At 38.4% G+C, this 17,266-nt stretch overlaps 1 protein-coding gene across 1 annotated transcript in view; it reads right to left on the minus strand.

Annotated features, from left to right (window-relative positions):
- Window positions 1–8,459: 8,459 nt before the first annotated feature.
- CDS1 (CDP-diacylglycerol synthase 1) overlaps window positions 8,460–17,266 on the minus strand; it is an 83,608-nt gene continuing 74,801 nt past the window's right edge. Inside the window, exons 11-13 of the mRNA XM_065877454.1 lie at window positions 16,353–16,472; window positions 14,180–14,283; window positions 8,460–8,708 (exon numbers count right to left, since the gene is read on the minus strand). Coding sequence (XP_065733526.1) covers window positions 8,579–8,708; window positions 14,180–14,283; window positions 16,353–16,472 — 354 coding nt within the window. The 3' untranslated portion in view covers window positions 8,460–8,578. The remainder of the gene's footprint in view (window positions 8,709–14,179; window positions 14,284–16,352; window positions 16,473–17,266) is intronic.

The following is a 17,266-nucleotide window of genomic DNA, read 5'->3' on the forward strand; positions in this document are numbered from 1 at the left end:
AAAAAAAACTCAGTAAAATAGGAATAGAAGGAGAACCACATCAACTTGATAAAGGCTGTCTTTAAAAATACTACAGCTAACATTGTACTCAATGGTGAGAAACTCAAAGCTTTATCACTAAAATCAGCTACAAAGCAAGGATGTCTCCTTTCACTGCTCCTCAACATCATACTGGAAGTTCTACCTAATGCAATAAGACACAAAAAAGAAATAAGTATACAGCAGGGAAGAAAGACATGACTGTTTTTGTTGGCAGATGACAGGATCGTATGTAGAAAACCCCCCAAAAAATTGACCAAAAACTAGAACTAATAAGCAATTATAGGAAGTTTGCAGATTATAAGCGTAGTATTAAAAACTCAATCACTTTCCTATATACCAGCAATGAACAAGTGAAATTTGAAATTAAAAACACAATTCCATTTACATTAGCAACCCCCAAAATAAAATACTTAGGTATAGGGACTTCTCTGGCAGTCCAGTGGTTAAGACTGCACTTCCACCACAGGGGGTGTGGGTTTGATCCCTGTTTGGGGAACTAAGATCCTGCATGCTGTGCGGCCAAAAGAAAACTAGTTTATTGCTAAAAATGCTAACCATCACCTGAGCCTTCAGTGAGCTGCAATCTTTTTGCTGCTGGAGGATCTTGCCTCAGTGTTGATGCTGCTGACTGATCAGGGTGGTGGTTGCTGAGGTTGGGGTGGCTGAGGCAATTTCTTAAAATAATGATGAATTTTGCCCCATCAATTGACTTTTCCTTTCATAAGCGATTTCTCTGTAGTATGCAATGCTGTTTGATAGCACTTTACCCTTAGTAGAATTTCTTTCAAAATTAGAGTCAGTCCTCTCAAACCCTGCTGCTGCTTTATGAATCGCTTTATGTAACATTCTAAATCCTTTGTGTCATTTCAACAATCTTCACATCTTCACCAGGAGTAGATTCTATCTCAAGGAACCACTTTCTTTTGCTCATCCATAAGAAGCAACTCCTCATCCATTAGTTTGATATTTATAACAAATATAATAATGAAAAAGTTTAAAATATCACGAGAATTACCAATTTGTGATACAGAGACTCCAAGTGAACAAATGCTGTTGGAAAAATAGCTCCAATAGCTCCAACCCTTGCTCAATGCAGGGCTGTCACTAAACCTCAATCTGTAAAAAAAAAAACAAAATCTGCAAAGTGCAATAAAACGAGGTGTGTCTGTATGTGAAATCAAAGAATAAATAAATGGAGAGAGATATTCCATGTTCATGGATAGGAAAACTCAATATTGTCAAGATATCACTTCTTCCCTACTTGATCTGTAGATTCAATGCAATCCCAATCAAAATCCCAAGTTATTTTGTGGCTATCAGTGAACTGATTCTAAAGTTCATATGGAGAGGCAAAAGACCTAGAATACCAGGACAATACTGTAGGAAAACTAACTTAGAGGACCGACACTACCTGACCTCAAGACTTACCATAAAGCTACAATCATCAAGACAGTGTGTTATTGGTGAAAGAACAGAGAAATAGATCAATGGAACAGAATACAGAGCCCAGAAATGGAAGCACATAAATACAGTCAACTGATCTTTGACAAAGGAACAAAGCCTACACAATGGAGCAAAGATAGTCTTTTAACAAATGGTACCGGAACAACTGGTCATCCACATGCAAAAAAATGAATCTAGTCACAGACCTTACACCTTTTATAAAAATTAACTCAAGATGGTTCATAAACCTAAATGTAAAATGCAAAATTATAAAACTAGAATTTAACAGAAAACCTAGATAACCTTGGGTATGGCAGTGATTTACAACATTAAAGTTGTTGGTACGTCATGGTTACAACATCAAAGGCACAATCCATGAAAGAAAGAATTGGTAAAGCAGACTTCATTAAAATTAAAAACTTTTGTCCTGCAAAACATACTGTCAAGAGAAGGAGAAGACAAGCCACAGATTAGTAGAAAATATTTGCAAAAGACAAATGTGATGAAGGACTGTTATCTAAAATATACCATGAACACTTAAAACTCAACAGTAAGAAAATAACCTGATTTTAAAATGGGCCGAGACATTAACAGACACCTCACCAAAGAAGATATATGGATAGCAAATAAGCATATGAAAAGATGCTCCACACCATATGTCATCAGGGAAATGCAAGTTAAAACATTACATTATCTATAAAATGACCAAAATCCAGAACACTGACAGAACCAAATGCTGACAAGGGTGTGGAACAATAGGAACCCTCATTCATTGATGGTGAGAATGCAAAATGGTACAGCCACTTTGGAAGACAGTTTGGTGGTTTCTGACAAAACTGAACATATTCTTACCATTCTTACCGTGACAAAACTGAACATATTCTTACCATCAAGCAACCACAATTCTTGGTATTTACCCAAAGGAGTTGAAAATTTATGTCCGTCAAAAAACCTGCACACTGGTCTTCCCTGGTGGCGCAGTGGTTAAGAGTCTGCCTGCCGATGCAGGGGACACGGGTTCGTGCCCCGGTCCAGGAAGATCCCACATGCCGCAGAGCGGCTGGGCCCATGAGCCATGGCCGCTGAGCCTGCGCGTCCGGAGCCTGTGCTCCGCAACGGGAGAGGCCAAAACAGTGAGAAACACGCGTACCAAAAAAAAAAAAAAAACCTGCACACTGATGTTGACAGCAGCTTTATTCATTTTTGCCAAAACTTGGAAGCAAGCAAGATTCCTTCAGTAGGTGAATGGGTAAATAACTATGGTACATCCAGACAATGGAATATCATTTAGCACTAAAAAGAAATGAGTTAAAGCCATGAAAAGACATGGAAGAATCTTAAATGCATATTACTAAGTGAAAGAAGCCAATCTGAAAAGGCTGCATACTGTATGATTCTAACTGTATGACATTCTGGAAAAGGCAAAACAATGGAGACGGTAAAAAGATCAGGGGTTGGGGGTGTGTAGGAGGAATGAATAGGGGAAGCACAGAGGATTTTTAGGGCAGTGAAAATCCTCTGTATGGAACGATAGTGATGGGTACATGTCATACATTTCTCCAAGTCCAAAGAGTATACACTACCAAGAATGAGCCATAATGTGAACTATGCACTTTGGGTGACTTTGATGTGTCACTGTAGGTTTATCAGTTGTAACAAACGTACCATTCTGGTTGGGGATACTGACAGTGGGAGAGGCTCTGCATGTGGTAGGCAGGGCTGGAGGGTGGGGCAGAGCAGAGGGTATATGGACAATCTCTGTACCTTCCCCCCAGTTTCCCCATGAACCTTAAACTGCTCTAAATTGTCTTAAGAATGAAGGAAAAAAGAAAAAAGCCACAGCCTTGGAGAAAATATTTGTTGTCCTGTATCTGATAAGGAATTTATATCCAGGATATATAACAATGTCTTACAACTTAAGAAAAAACATCAAATGTAAAAATGTGCAAAGATATGAACAGACATTTTATCAAAGAAGGTATACAAGTGGCACGTGAAAAGATGTTCAACACCAATAGCCATTGGGGAAATGCAAACTAAAACCACCTTGGACACCAGCTAGAAAGGCTATCTTTAAAAAGACAAAGGTGAGTTTTGGTGAGGATGTAAGGAAACTGGAACCTTGTACACTGCAGTAGGAATGTAAGATTGTATAGCCACTTTGGACAGTTTGGCCATTTCTTTAAAAGTTAAACATAACTTACTATATGACCCAGGAATTCCACCCTAGAAATCTGACAGAAATGCAGACATGCCCACACGACATGTCCACAAGTATTTACAGCAGCATTTCTCATAAGAACCAAAAATTGGAAATAACCCAAATAATCAACAGGTAAATGGTCATCAAAATACGGTATTAATAAAAAAGAACAAAGTACTGATACATGCAAAAATATTATGCCAGACACAGAACACTACATAGTGTATGATTCTATTTACACGCAATGTCCAGAAAAGGCAAATTTATAGAGACAGAAAGCAAATCAGTGGTTGCCTAAAGCTGGGGGTTGGAGTGACGATTAACTGCAAATGGGCATCAGGGAATTTTTTGGAGTGATGGAAATATTCTCAAATCAGAGGTGGTAATAGTTGCACAGTGTTATGGTACATAAACTATATCTCAATAAAGCTATTGAAAAAAAAAACAGAATTGCTAATGATTCAAATGTGTCTATCTTACCTGTACTAGCTGAAGCTTCTGGTTCCTTCACAAAGTTTTGAGATGTATTAAAACTGATCAAAAATATAGTTATTACTCAAGAATGTTCTCCAAACTTATCACTTTTCTAGGTCCTGTCTGAAGTTTGACAATGAACCTTCTTGAAAACCACCTGGATCCATTAAACTCAAGCTGGACACACAGTGGACAAGGAGGGTATAAGAGCTTAAACCCCAAATCCATAACCTGTCGTCCTATAAGTTTGACAGAGCAGTTTGACATTTCATTCTCTCCCCAAGAGGACACCTTTGGGCAGGCTGTCCCTCAGTGATTTTCTCTCTCTGGGCAACAAGGCTGCTTTACCGCCCATGTCCGTTGTACACATTAGAGGACCAGACTGTATTCTCTCAGCTCATTTTGGAAACTCAATTTGCCATCAACAGATGATAACATTCCGTTTATCGGCCCTTACTAAATGACTCTCCTTGTTATCTGATGATTCTAAAACGTTCTCCCCTTCTGTGCAGGAAAAGGAAGACAATGGAATTAAGGTAGGACAGGCTTTTGATTTTGGTTAAATTGTCTAGATCTGCTTTTATTTGCAGCCACTACACGCAGATTCCCAAATAGAGCCCCCCCCCCCACCCACCCAAGGAGTGAATTTTAAGCTAAGTTTCAGGAGCCAGTGGCAAGATCTGACTGCGGACTTTCTGCAGGACAGACAGCTCCTCCATGGAGGTCAGAATGATGGTGTCCATTCAAGGAACACTTACATTAACACTACCTAAATCAGATGTGACCAGAGACGTGGTTACCTTTCTGTTCGGTCCTATCAAACTGTCTCTTCCCAGTGGAGACGGACAACAGGAGAGGAGCAGATAGGAAGAAGGAAGGAACTCAGGATCAACTCCTCTATGTTGAACACAAAGGCACATTCATATGAGTTTTCACTTAACCCTTAAAACAACCCTAGGAACTAAGAATAATGAAGCCCGTCTTAGAACCACACAAAATTGAAAACTGGGATGAGTGTGGAGGGGCTGTCCAAGAGACACAAATGGGAATGTACACAGTTGGGTCTTCAGACCCCAAACCTTTCATTTGTTCAGAAGCTTGAGGGCCGAGGGAGTTGCCGGCATTAAGCCAGAACACAGTGGCCATCAAAACAGACGCCTCTCACTGTCCAAGTAGCTTAAAGCTCTAGTGGTGACTGGATCAAAGATTCACAAAAATAAATACGTAATTATAAACTAAAAAGTACCCTAGAAATTCGGTGCTCTTTCAATTAAGAGGACATCACCTCTAGACAAACACACATGTTCAGTGATCACCAGAACTTATTTATTACCAGCCCTGAAGATGTCACTGTAGGTATCGGTGATGAAATATACACAGCATACAGTATTTCTGTATTTGTCATGTTGTAAACACTAGTTGAATGAATGTTTCCTCTCCAAAGAGAAAATGGCACAACAGAGTCAAAATGTGATTTGTTTCAGTTTTTATTTTCCTATCTCAGTTTCAGTAAAAGGTTCAGCGAACTGATTGACACATATCAAAAGCTATCTCCCACCCATATACAGTATATACTGTTTCCACTTTTTCTTTTCTCCTGAACAAGGTGGTACTATCTTTGTTCAAACCAAATTACAAATGAAGAGATACTATAAAAGAGAATAAAACGGTGGTGTGTGCGTGTGTGTGGGTGTGGTCTTTTTATTCTCAGACAGTAAAATGTATACCCACCACCACAAGGGGAAAAGCACTGAGGAAACATTTGTACTAAGCAGTTAGTACCATTAGAGTACCTCTCCAAATAGCAAATTTGGAACAATTAACCATTACTGTAAAGGAAGTTCCTAGTCTTTCATTTTTCTGCCATCACATTGCTACACTGGAATTTAAACCCTCTTCAGAGTGCAAATATAAAAATGATCAAAGTCAGGGTTTTATGGCAATCTTTGCTAAAGTATATTCTTTTTTTTTCTTTTTTTCTTTTTTTTTTTTTGCGGTACATGGGCCTCTCACTGTTGTGGCCTCTCCCGTTGCGGAGCACAGGCTCCAGATGCACAGGCTCAGCGGCCATGGCTCACGGGCCCAGCCGCTCCGCGGCATGTGGGATCTTCCCGGACTGGGGCACGAACCCGTGTCCCCTGCATCGGCAGGTGGACTCTCAACCACTGCGCCACCAGGGAAGCCCTAAAGTATATTCTTGATAAAATATATTCTATTTTAATATATATGCTATAAAAGTACACTAAAAATGTCAACCTTTAGAGTGTTGTTTAAGAATTTACTTTTTTACATATAGAATAATATACATCCAACTCTAAGTGTATTTGAGGATAGCTATTACTGTGACCCCAAATATTTCTAGCTTCATATTTTGTTTACCATAATATTGATTTTATAATACGTATTCAGTAATGTGCTCATAATTCTGTTTTGCAGTGCCTCACTCATCAAAGAAAAATGCAGAGGGAACTGCATATCTCCAAGTTCTTATGGTGCAATTCACATTTGCACATGGTGCAATTCACATTTCAACATAAGTTCCTATTACAAATTTTTTATTTTATTTTTTAAATTTTTAAGTAAATTCTTTTATGATCTACATTTGGAGCTTTTAATGCAGCAAGTAAAAATGAGCAATGTTGAAAATTAACTTAAAGGTAGCCTGATTTTAAAAATAATCACTTCCTTCTGTAATAATACCTCCAATGCCAATTCTAAATTTTTATGGAATAGTGTGAAATAATGCTGACTGCACACATCCAGTGACGATGAATTGACTGAGTGCATGCCACGCCAAGAAATGAGACTCTTGGGACTGACTTTAACTATATCCACCATAATCCTGTAGTACACATAATGAGGCTGCTAGTTATAGATGACATCTGTGGAACCCAGGCATATCTGCAATTTTTTTTTTTTTTGAGTAATAGAACAGAAATATAAAAGAATTAAAATTTGTTTCTGATTTAAACAAAAATATTTACTCTTTTCATTAGCAAAACATTCTTTAAAATATATCTATTTTTCCTCTGAACATTTAGCCAAGGAGCACTAGGCAATTTTTGAAGGTTTCAGTGCTGACTGTACAATACAATAAATACAGCTGTAGAGAGCACACAGCAACAATAGCTTATTTACATCCACTGAGAAGAAATTTATTCTCATCTGGTTACAGTGTCCAGTCCCCCAAAGGAAAGGTTTGGCATTCATGTGCTTTTTGTTCTTGGTGGGAATCACTTCTGCTTGATTTTCATTGTTGAAAGAAAAAAAAAAAATCAGCTGATGGCCTCAGATTTTCTGACATGATGTGAAAGAAGAATGTGACAAAAGTTAGCTGCTACCATGGAGTTAGTCTGGGAATTGGTTTCCAGGCAGATCTCGCTTCTTCCCAGGTGAGGGTCCAGTGAGCTTCACGGGAACCAAGAGGTAGGTGCCTAGGACCCAGGTGTGCTGAGCCGCATCCAGGGACAGGTCACTCTCGCTCAGCTGAGCACCCCCTGCTCTGCCTCATTCACCACCCCTACTCACTACCCTACGTACTGATGCTCGTGGCTGCAGAACTTATGGAAACCAGTTCACAGGGAAACAAAAGTGGAGAACTCAACCAAGAGGTGGGCTATGCATGTGTCATCATCCAGTGCTGCCTCCTGAGCTACTGTCTGTTGTGATCATGGGTGGAGGATGGGAACATATGTTCTTCATAGCAGAATTCTCCTGTGTTTCTCTTGAAAGTTTTTGAGAAGGTTATGTTTTTCCAGACAATTCGATCAAAGTAGAGTCTGATGTCTGCTCTTTCTGGCAAACCAATAATGGTAGAAATTTCAGCCTCTCTCTTGAATTTCAAACTTACCTAAAAGTGGAATGTTTTTCCCTGGCAAATGATTACTTACTTCTTTGAAAGTGGACAGTCTTTCTTTTTTGGATCCAACTTAGCCCTTCAGAAAATACTTCAGACTGAAAGAGTAGGAAGTAGAGGAAAACTAACTTCCTATCATGCCTTACATAAAACATTTTGCTGAAATGAAGAGCCACTCAGACTACAAAAGTAAATATTTGTGCAAAGGGCACTCTGCCAGGTGCAATCTCAAGACATCCTCAATTTACTCATAGTGTTGTGACTCTTTAAAACACAAGTCTTTTAAGTGATGAAACCTAACAAGTAATGGGAAGGAAGTTAACATCAGAAAATACACTTAGAAAAAGTACAGGATATTTTGCCTGGCATTTGCTACTTATTTCATAACTTAGATCAAGTAAGTGTTAAATATTCACAGTAATTTCAGAGAAGAAACATTCATGTCTGTAAAACTTCAATCTATTGCATTTTCGACATTTTTCTGTACAATTACAAAATGTCATCTGTCAGTGCTTTCCTGTAGAATTCTTTACTGTCAGTCCTTCCCTCTCCAGATCCAGTTATACCTTCAAGGTGGGCTGTAGGATTCCCTTCTCAATGAGATGAGTCTTCAGCGTTTTGTATATATTTAACTGTTGTTCTGGTTGAAGCACCAACAACTGCTGTAGCACTTTGCTGGGATTTGGACCCCTGATAACAGAGCAGAAAAGACAAAGTTCACACTATTATTTTAAGAGAGCTAAAGGAAGCATATACTTGTAATTTAAAATAAACCATACATTTAAGTGCAGAGGATCAATCTTTACAGAATTGGAACAGCTCTTGATCAGAGCCCACTTTAATGCCCAACGTTAGTGTCAAAGGGAGAAAAAAAAACCCCTAGAACTATCTGCATTGAGAGGCATACAGTCTAGATGTGGGAAGAATGTGCAAACACAGAAGACAGGAACACGAGGCAATTTAGGGAGTGCAGATCTAAGTTCCACAAAAATCCGCAAAAAGGCAAATCCTGAGATTGGACAAGACACGGAAATCATTCTGTAAAAAAAAGGACCATTCCTGATGAGGATAAACCAAAAGAGAACATGAAGACATAATTTAAGTCTTTAGCTTCAAAGAAACGTCAGACAGGGAAGGTACCCTGTTGAAGAAATACCATCGGGAACACTTCCTGAGCCCAGCCCTGAAGCCCCCACCTGGGATCTACAATGGGAACAACAGCTTTTTTTCAAAGAAGGTCTTAGGTAAACCCCAATATAGGAAACAAAATAAAAGCGGATCTCCTTTAGCAGGTGGAGAGCCCTGCCCGTCTTGCCCAGCATCCCCACTGGGGAGGAAATAAGCCCAGGCAGTGTTAAGTAAAGTATCCACTGGGCAGTGACACTGCTCTCCAACAGGTATCATACCAGCCTGTGCAGGGGCCTCTCCCTGGGCGGCTCCTTCTGGGGAAGCTCCTCCAACATCCCCATGCCAGCCCTTCTCTCTGCACCTTCTGATGGTGCACTCTGGGTCAGAAAAGACCCCAACCAGGATTACCACCCTCCAGAGACACCATGACAGTAAGGGGATTGCAATTTCCTACCTTTGCACACTAGAACTCAACCCATTTATAAGCTGGAGATCACTTGTGTTTCTGCACTTACACTGCTAAAGTGCTATTTTGTTAAATTCGGAATGAACCTAATTCAGACTGTGATGTAGATGTATTGTTCTTTGCAATTTCTACAATCCACTTGAATAGGAAAAGCAGAGTGGGCTTACTTTTTGTGGAGAGGGATTAGGGAAATCCAATGAGAAAAAGCAAGATGGAGAATGGCACAGAATTCTGAGAAAGACATGTACATGGGTAATTAAATTTATGACTTATTGCACAATAGCATGGATTAGCTGTCCCATGGGTCACCTTTGTACACGTGGCTCAACTCATTTGCCAGAAACCTGAAGCCATATGTCTCTCACAGCTACAGTCTACTCAAGTCAGGACACAGCTTGCCTTACATTTCTTCAAAAGATTCAGCAACTTCCTAACATAAACCCAGAGTAGGGCCCACAGAGAAAAGGAAGGCTATTCTAGCAACTTCAGCTAAATGCAAAATTGTCAGCAGGGGCTTCCAGCTAGTTGCACACTGGCTCTAGCACTGTATTTCTAATCGTCTAAATGTGTACTTTCAAATGGAGGACAACATGGCTCAGCACAACTTTTCCCTACTGAGAGAACAGCAGATCAAAAAAAAAAAAAAAAAAGTATGAGTTAATGCTCTAAAAGCTGCCATCTTCTGCAAATAAAGAGTTCTAAGGATTTAAAGCCACTAATTACTAATACTCAAATATATCAGTAAATAAATCATATGCAAATGGATTAAATACTCCAATTAAAAAGACAAAGATTGTCAGCTGGGTTATAAAAAAAAAAGAAAATCCTTGTGAGAAGAAAAAAGTGAAACACACTTTAAATATAAGGAAAAAGGCACACAAAGAATAAAAGGATAGACAGAAATATTATGCAAACACTAATAAGAAGGCGGGTGATGTAGCTATACTTATATTCAACAAAATAAGCTTTAAACAAGTAGTATATAAAGATGGGCATTATAGAATGATACTAAGAGTGATTCAACAGTGAGACACGAGTTCTAAATGTGTGGACACCTAATACAACCTCAACGTATATAAAGCAAAAACTGGGAGATTCTGACAAAGCTCTCTTCGTAACTGATACAGAACAAGCAGATGGAAAAACAAACCAAAAAATTCAGTACAGAAGATTTAGCTAAACTTCACCCAGTTGAGTTACAACACTAATCCCGAAACTGCACAATGCATATTTGATTCATGTGCACATACAATGTATATCTGAGTAGACAATGTGCCTGGGCACAAAGGAAGTCATGACAAATATTAATACTGAAGTAATAAAGAGTATGTTTTCTGACCACAGTGGAATTAAAGCAAAAATCAAAAAAGGAAGGAGAATGAGAAAATCTCCATTTCTTTGGAAGCAAATCAATATACTTCTAAATAATCCCATGTCAAAGAAGATATAGAACTGGAAATCAGAAAATATTTGTATCTGAAAAATGAAACTATACATATAACCTGTGGGATGAGAATACTTCAAAGTACTTAAAAGAGCACTCAAAAAGCAGTAGTTAAGAGGAAATATATAATGTTAGATAAATATATTAGACAAGAAAGCTGAAAATCAGTAATCTAAGCTTTATCTCAAGAAGCTTGAGAAGGAGCAGAAAATTGAACCTAAAGAAAGATAAAGGATGCAAAACCAGAAATATAGATCAATGGAACAGGATAGAAAGCCCAGAAGTAAACCCACACACCTATGGTCAATTAATCTGTGACAAAGGAGGCGAGAATATACAATGGAGAAAAGACAGTCTCTTCAATAAGTGGTGCTGGGAAAACTGGACAGCTACATGTAAAAGAATGAAATTAGAACATTCTCTAACACTATACATACACAAAAATAAACTCAAAATGGATCAAAGACCTAAATATAAGGCCGAACACTATAAAACTCTGAGCGGAAAACATACGGAGAACACTGACATAAATTGCAGCAATATCTTTTGGGATCTACCTCCTAGAGTAATGAAAATAAAAACAAAAATAAATAAACAAATGGGACCTAATTAAACTTAAAAGCTTTTCCACAGCAAAGGAAACCACAAACAAAACGAAAAGACATCCCACAGAATGGGAGAAAATATTTGCAAATGAAGCGACTAACAAGGGATTAATCTCCAAAATATACAAACAACTCATGCAGCTCTATGTCAAAAAAACACAACCCAGTCAAAAAATGGGCAGAAGATCTAAATAGACATTTCTCCAAAGAAGACATACAGATGGCCAAGAAACACATGGAAAGATGCTCAACATCATTAATTATCAGAGAAATGCAAATCAAAACTACAATGAGGTACAGCCAGAAAAAGGAACAAAACTGGGTCATTTGTAGAGACACGGATGGATCTAGAGACTGTCATACAGAGTGAAGTAAGTCAGAAAGAGAAAAGCAAATACCGTATATTAATGCATATATGTGGAACCTAGAAAAATGGTACAGATGAACCGGTTTGCAGGGCAGAAACAGAGACACAGAGGTAGAGAACAAACGTATGGACACCAAGGGGGGAAAGTGGCGGGGTGGTGGTGGTGGTGGTGTGATGAATGGAGAGATTGGGATTGACATGTATACACTAATATGTATAAAATGGGTAACTAATAAGAACCTACTGTATAAAAAAATAAAATTAAAAAATTAAAAAACTACAACGAAGTATCACCTCACACCAGTCAGAATGCCCATCATCAAGAAGTCCACAAACAATAAATGCTAAAGAGGGTGTGGAGAAAAGGGAACCCTCCTACACTATTGGTGGGAATGTAAATTGGTAAACCCACTGTGGAGAACACTACAGAGGTTCCTCAAAAAATTAAAAATAGAACTACCATATGATCCAGCAATCCAACTCCTGGGCATATATTCAGAGAAAACCATAATTCAAAAAGATACATGCAACCCCAATATTCACTGCAGCACTTTGGTACAATAGCCAAGACATGGAAGTAACCTACATGTTCATTGACAGAGGAGTAGATAAAGAAGATGTACATATATACAATGGAATATTACTCAGCCATAAAAAAGAACAAAATAATGCCATTTGCAGCAACACGGATGGACCTAGAGATTATCATACTAAGTAAAGTAAGTGAAGTAAGTCAGACAAGGACAAATACCATATGATATCACTCATATGTGGAATCTAATTTTTACAAATGAACTTATTTACAAAACAGAAACAGACTCACAGATTTCGAAAACAAACTTATGGTTACCAAAGGCGAAACATGGTGGGGGGGCCCTATAAATTAGGAGCTTGTGATTAACATACACACACTACTATATATAAAATAGATAACCAACAAGGACCTACTGTATAGCACAGGGAACTCTACTCAATATTCTATAATAACCTATATGGGTAAATAGTCTGAAAAAGAATGAATATTTGTAAAACTGAATCACTTTGCTGTACACCTGAAACTAGCACAGCATTGTAAATCAGCTATACGGCAATACAGTTTTTAAAAAAGATAAAGGAATGAAAGATGAGAGTAGACATCAATGAAATAGAAAACAAATACACAACAGAGAAAGGTGAAGTCAGAATTTGATTCTTTGAAAAGATTAATGAAACAGATAAACTCCTAACAAGACGGCTCAAGGAAAATGAAAGTTAATACAAAAACGCTCACACTACTATGGGTATATATTTAAAATGCATATTTAGAGACCTATAAATATGAGTTTCAATCCACATAACTCTAAAGGAAATACAGGTTTTCTAGGCTCAGACACCAGTAGAGGCCATGGCATATAAAGTAAACATGTGGTTGATGTGGTTAGCTTTCACACCTCAAACTGGCATTTCAGGGCAGATCCAAAACATTAAAGTTTAGTAATGAGAATAAAGCACCCCATATAAAACAGCAACACCCTCCACCTACCCCTCCCCGCCTCTCCACCCCCCACCCCCACCACATACACACCCATAATCCTGCGGACTGCTCTGTTTTTCTCCGTGGCTCTTATAACCACCAGACAAGCTACATTTGTTTGTTCTCCACTTCTGCCCCTTCTCCCTCCAACTCCCCAGGAAGAAAATAAGCCCTGAGGACAGGAACCTGGTTTGTTTTGTTCTCTGCTACATCCGTGCCCAGAACATTGCCCAACACATAACAGGCACTCAAGCAATAACTGGTGGACTGGATGAATCATTATGTCCTCCTCCTTTTTAAGTAACTCTTAGGGTTCACTGTCACCACAATGTCCACAGTTGAGAAATTAAATCTCCTGCTGTTCCAAATCTAGTACCATTCACCCACTCTAACTGAATCTTAACTCAGCCCTATTAGACTATGACATATACTATTTTTTTAACTTGTTCAAATGTAAGGGAAATAATTTTAATCATACTGCCCAAGGCTACAGTGTGACACAGTTCCAGGAGCCACCGTTCCCTTCGCTATTATAGATTACCAATGACAAAAAAAGTAACTAATTCAAACTAATGCCTATCGAAATGAGAACTCCAAGAAATCATCTAATAAAACATTTTTTAAAAATCTAGAAGTACCTTATAAAACTTGTGATGTACACATGCACAAAAGTTGCCATCAAATACTGACAATCAAATCTGTCCATTATCCCGCCATGTCCAGGAATGGTGTTTGCAAAATCCTTCAGAAAAAAACAAACATATTAGTAACTTTTCAAAAAAATCACCTGCTCTAAAATTCCTACCTGCAAATGTCTCCTTGATATCATGGACTTGAAGGAAAATACTTTACTATTGGATTTTCCCACTAAATACAAACTTATTAGAACATGTCCAACAGATTAAAACTGCATCTTTGGAATATGTGCCCATGTTAGAATGACTATTGAATTGACCCACAGCTTTCAAATAACACTAATTAAATGTTAATTAAATCTAGCACTAACTTTTTTTAGTTAATAAAACTTTTTCTAAATCAAAAATGCTATCAGCTATTACTAATCTAATCTTATAGCTGGCTCTTCTGTTTAATCAGAAACTATTTGGGGAGCTATTTTAGTGTTGTTGACAGATATACAACTGGTTCTAGCTCATGTTTATCCTAATGGTTCTTACTCTGAGATAAATATTTTACTACTGTGATAAATATTTCTTTTTTTTATGTGTTGGGGTAAAAAGGAAATCAAAATAGATAGTTCATTTGGGACATGTTAGTCCATTAAATGGCCAAATTAAGGGAATGGTTAGTAAGCCTCTGCAGATTGACCCTGTATAGATCCATCCACACGTGTCAGGGCCCAGGAAATGGAAATGACTAATTGTCCTTCTCGTTTACTCAAGCAGCCTAAAAACCTCTAAAATGCAACAGCGATTCTACCTTCATTTCAGACATGAAAAGAAACCTCACCATTCACCAAGAAACCTTGGATTGGAGACCATTAAAGACCATTCTAAACATAACATTTCTCTGTTTAAAACAACTATTGAAAAACTCTTTGGTTAATTTTTGCCAACACATTTCCTTCCTTCTCTTCCCTACTAACCCAAGCACAATAGAGCCGTGGTAACTCCATCCCACTTTGCTGTTTGCAGCCTTTACAGGCTTCTCGTCTTGCATAGCTATCGCTACGATTCTTTGTGGATGTGTATTATCTCCCCTAGTCGGTGGTGAGCATCATGAGAACAGGGACATCTTGTACACTTTTGCATATTGCATTCCACCTAAGGTAGTGTCTTCCCCATTGCAAGTGCTCGCTGAGTTCGCGTATTTATTTCCCTGGCCTCTGGGATCTGGCCACCACTCTCTGTCGTCTGACCACCTACTCCCTACCATGGCCACAGTGTTCCTCTTCCCCTTCCAACAGCTGATCTCCTCTACTCCTTTGCACTTGCTGGAACTCCCTTCCTTCAATTTCTCTGCAGGACTCATTCTCTTCCTTTCCTGGTATCCCTGCTCAAACGCCACCTCCTCAGAGAAGCTTGCCCTGAGCACCCCACCTTCAGTAGACACTCTCTAACTCCCAATGGCACACATTCAGTCTTAACTTAGTGAAGCCATGTGAGGAGAGTTGAGATAATAGGCCAAATATATCTCACTTTACGAGAATTTAAGTTAAACAAAACATAGGGCTAATTTTAAGTATCTGGAATAGGGATCAGCAAACTATGTCCCACAGACCAATTCCAGCCTGCTGCCTGTTTCTTGTAAGTAAAGTTTTATTAGAACCCAGCCACACCCATTCATTGATGTATTGTCCATGGGGCTCTCACACTACAGTGGAAGACTTCAGAACTGAGTAGTTTACAATATTGCTGCTATTAGCGTATGATTTGGCCCTTTACAGAAAGAGTTTGCTGACCCCTGGTCCAGCAGAATGGAGAGTTACATAACCAAAGGCACTCTTGCACTTCCCTTCACTTGAGACTGTGACAGGACACTAAACTTAAGACAATTCATAGCTGGATTCTTGGATGAACACTTGAAGGACCAAGATTCTGTGTCTGTCCCAGCATCAAGTGACACATGCCATTTCTAGAAAAAAGGGTGATATACCACTTTAAAATGTATTAACACGGCATGACCAAAACCTAACAAGAAAGAATATATACTCTGTGAGGCTGACACAAATAGGGTGGAAAAGTTTTTGCCCAGGGGCTTAATGCGGGAGACCAAAAGAGAACCAAATTCCAACTATATTACATTCTCTAATTATATTCTGTAACACTGTAACAAAGAATCTAAAACACACACCTTGATTTTGAAAGCTCTTTTGAATCCGCTGGCAAAGAATCCTCCGAATGGGCCAATCAAAGATGCAAATGTGGAAAGAGCAATGCTGTGTATCTGGAAAGGATACAAGCTTATTGTTTCCTAAAGAGGGAAGAAAAAGGAGAGGGGTTGGGGCTAACTGCATGAAAAATGTATTCGAGCACGCCACCTAAACTCAGAGCCATTATATATAAACACTAAGTCAAAGCACATGCCATATTTTTGTTAATTTCACAAACTTTCAAGATCATAGGAAAAAATAAATGTGTAAGCTCTCGTTACCACTCTGCTTATTCAGCCAGCACTCCCTATTCCCTGTGTAAGCGTACTGAAAGTGCCTGGTGTGCTAAAATCTGATAGGCTACTTTTCTAATTTGTCTAGAAACTTCTACATCACTTGGGTCATAGGCTTACCAAGAATCAGTTAATTTCTGACATTGTTTTTTACCAGTAGCACTTTGTTTTTGTAATTATATAATGTATTTTGTATTTTATTTCACTTTAATTTTATATGACAAATGACGGGAAAGTTGGTCTTTCTCTTAAAATTAAGTTAAATGCTGTGGAAACACCTGAAAATAAAATGCTTTATTTTCTACCAAAATTAACATCAGCAAGACAATTATGAAAAGTTGAGAAGAATTCTGCAGCCAAATTATTTTGTAAATTCTCCACTTTAAATAAACTGAAACTACAAATTGTAGAGAGTGCATAATGGGTGTGGTTTAAGAAAGATCACTAAGAACTCCAATCTTTGGACCTGTTTGCAAAGGAACGGCCTTGCCCCAATCAAAGATTAGCAGTATCAAAGAGTTTTACAGCAGATAATAGATGGCTTGGACACTGAAAAAATTCTTGGAATCAATGTATTGAGCCCTCAAGTAGAGAAATAATTT

Source organism: Phocoena phocoena, chromosome 5 (genome assembly GCF_963924675.1).
Source record: "Phocoena phocoena chromosome 5, mPhoPho1.1, whole genome shotgun sequence".
In the NCBI taxonomy this organism is placed as follows: domain Eukaryota; kingdom Metazoa; phylum Chordata; class Mammalia; order Artiodactyla; family Phocoenidae; genus Phocoena; species Phocoena phocoena.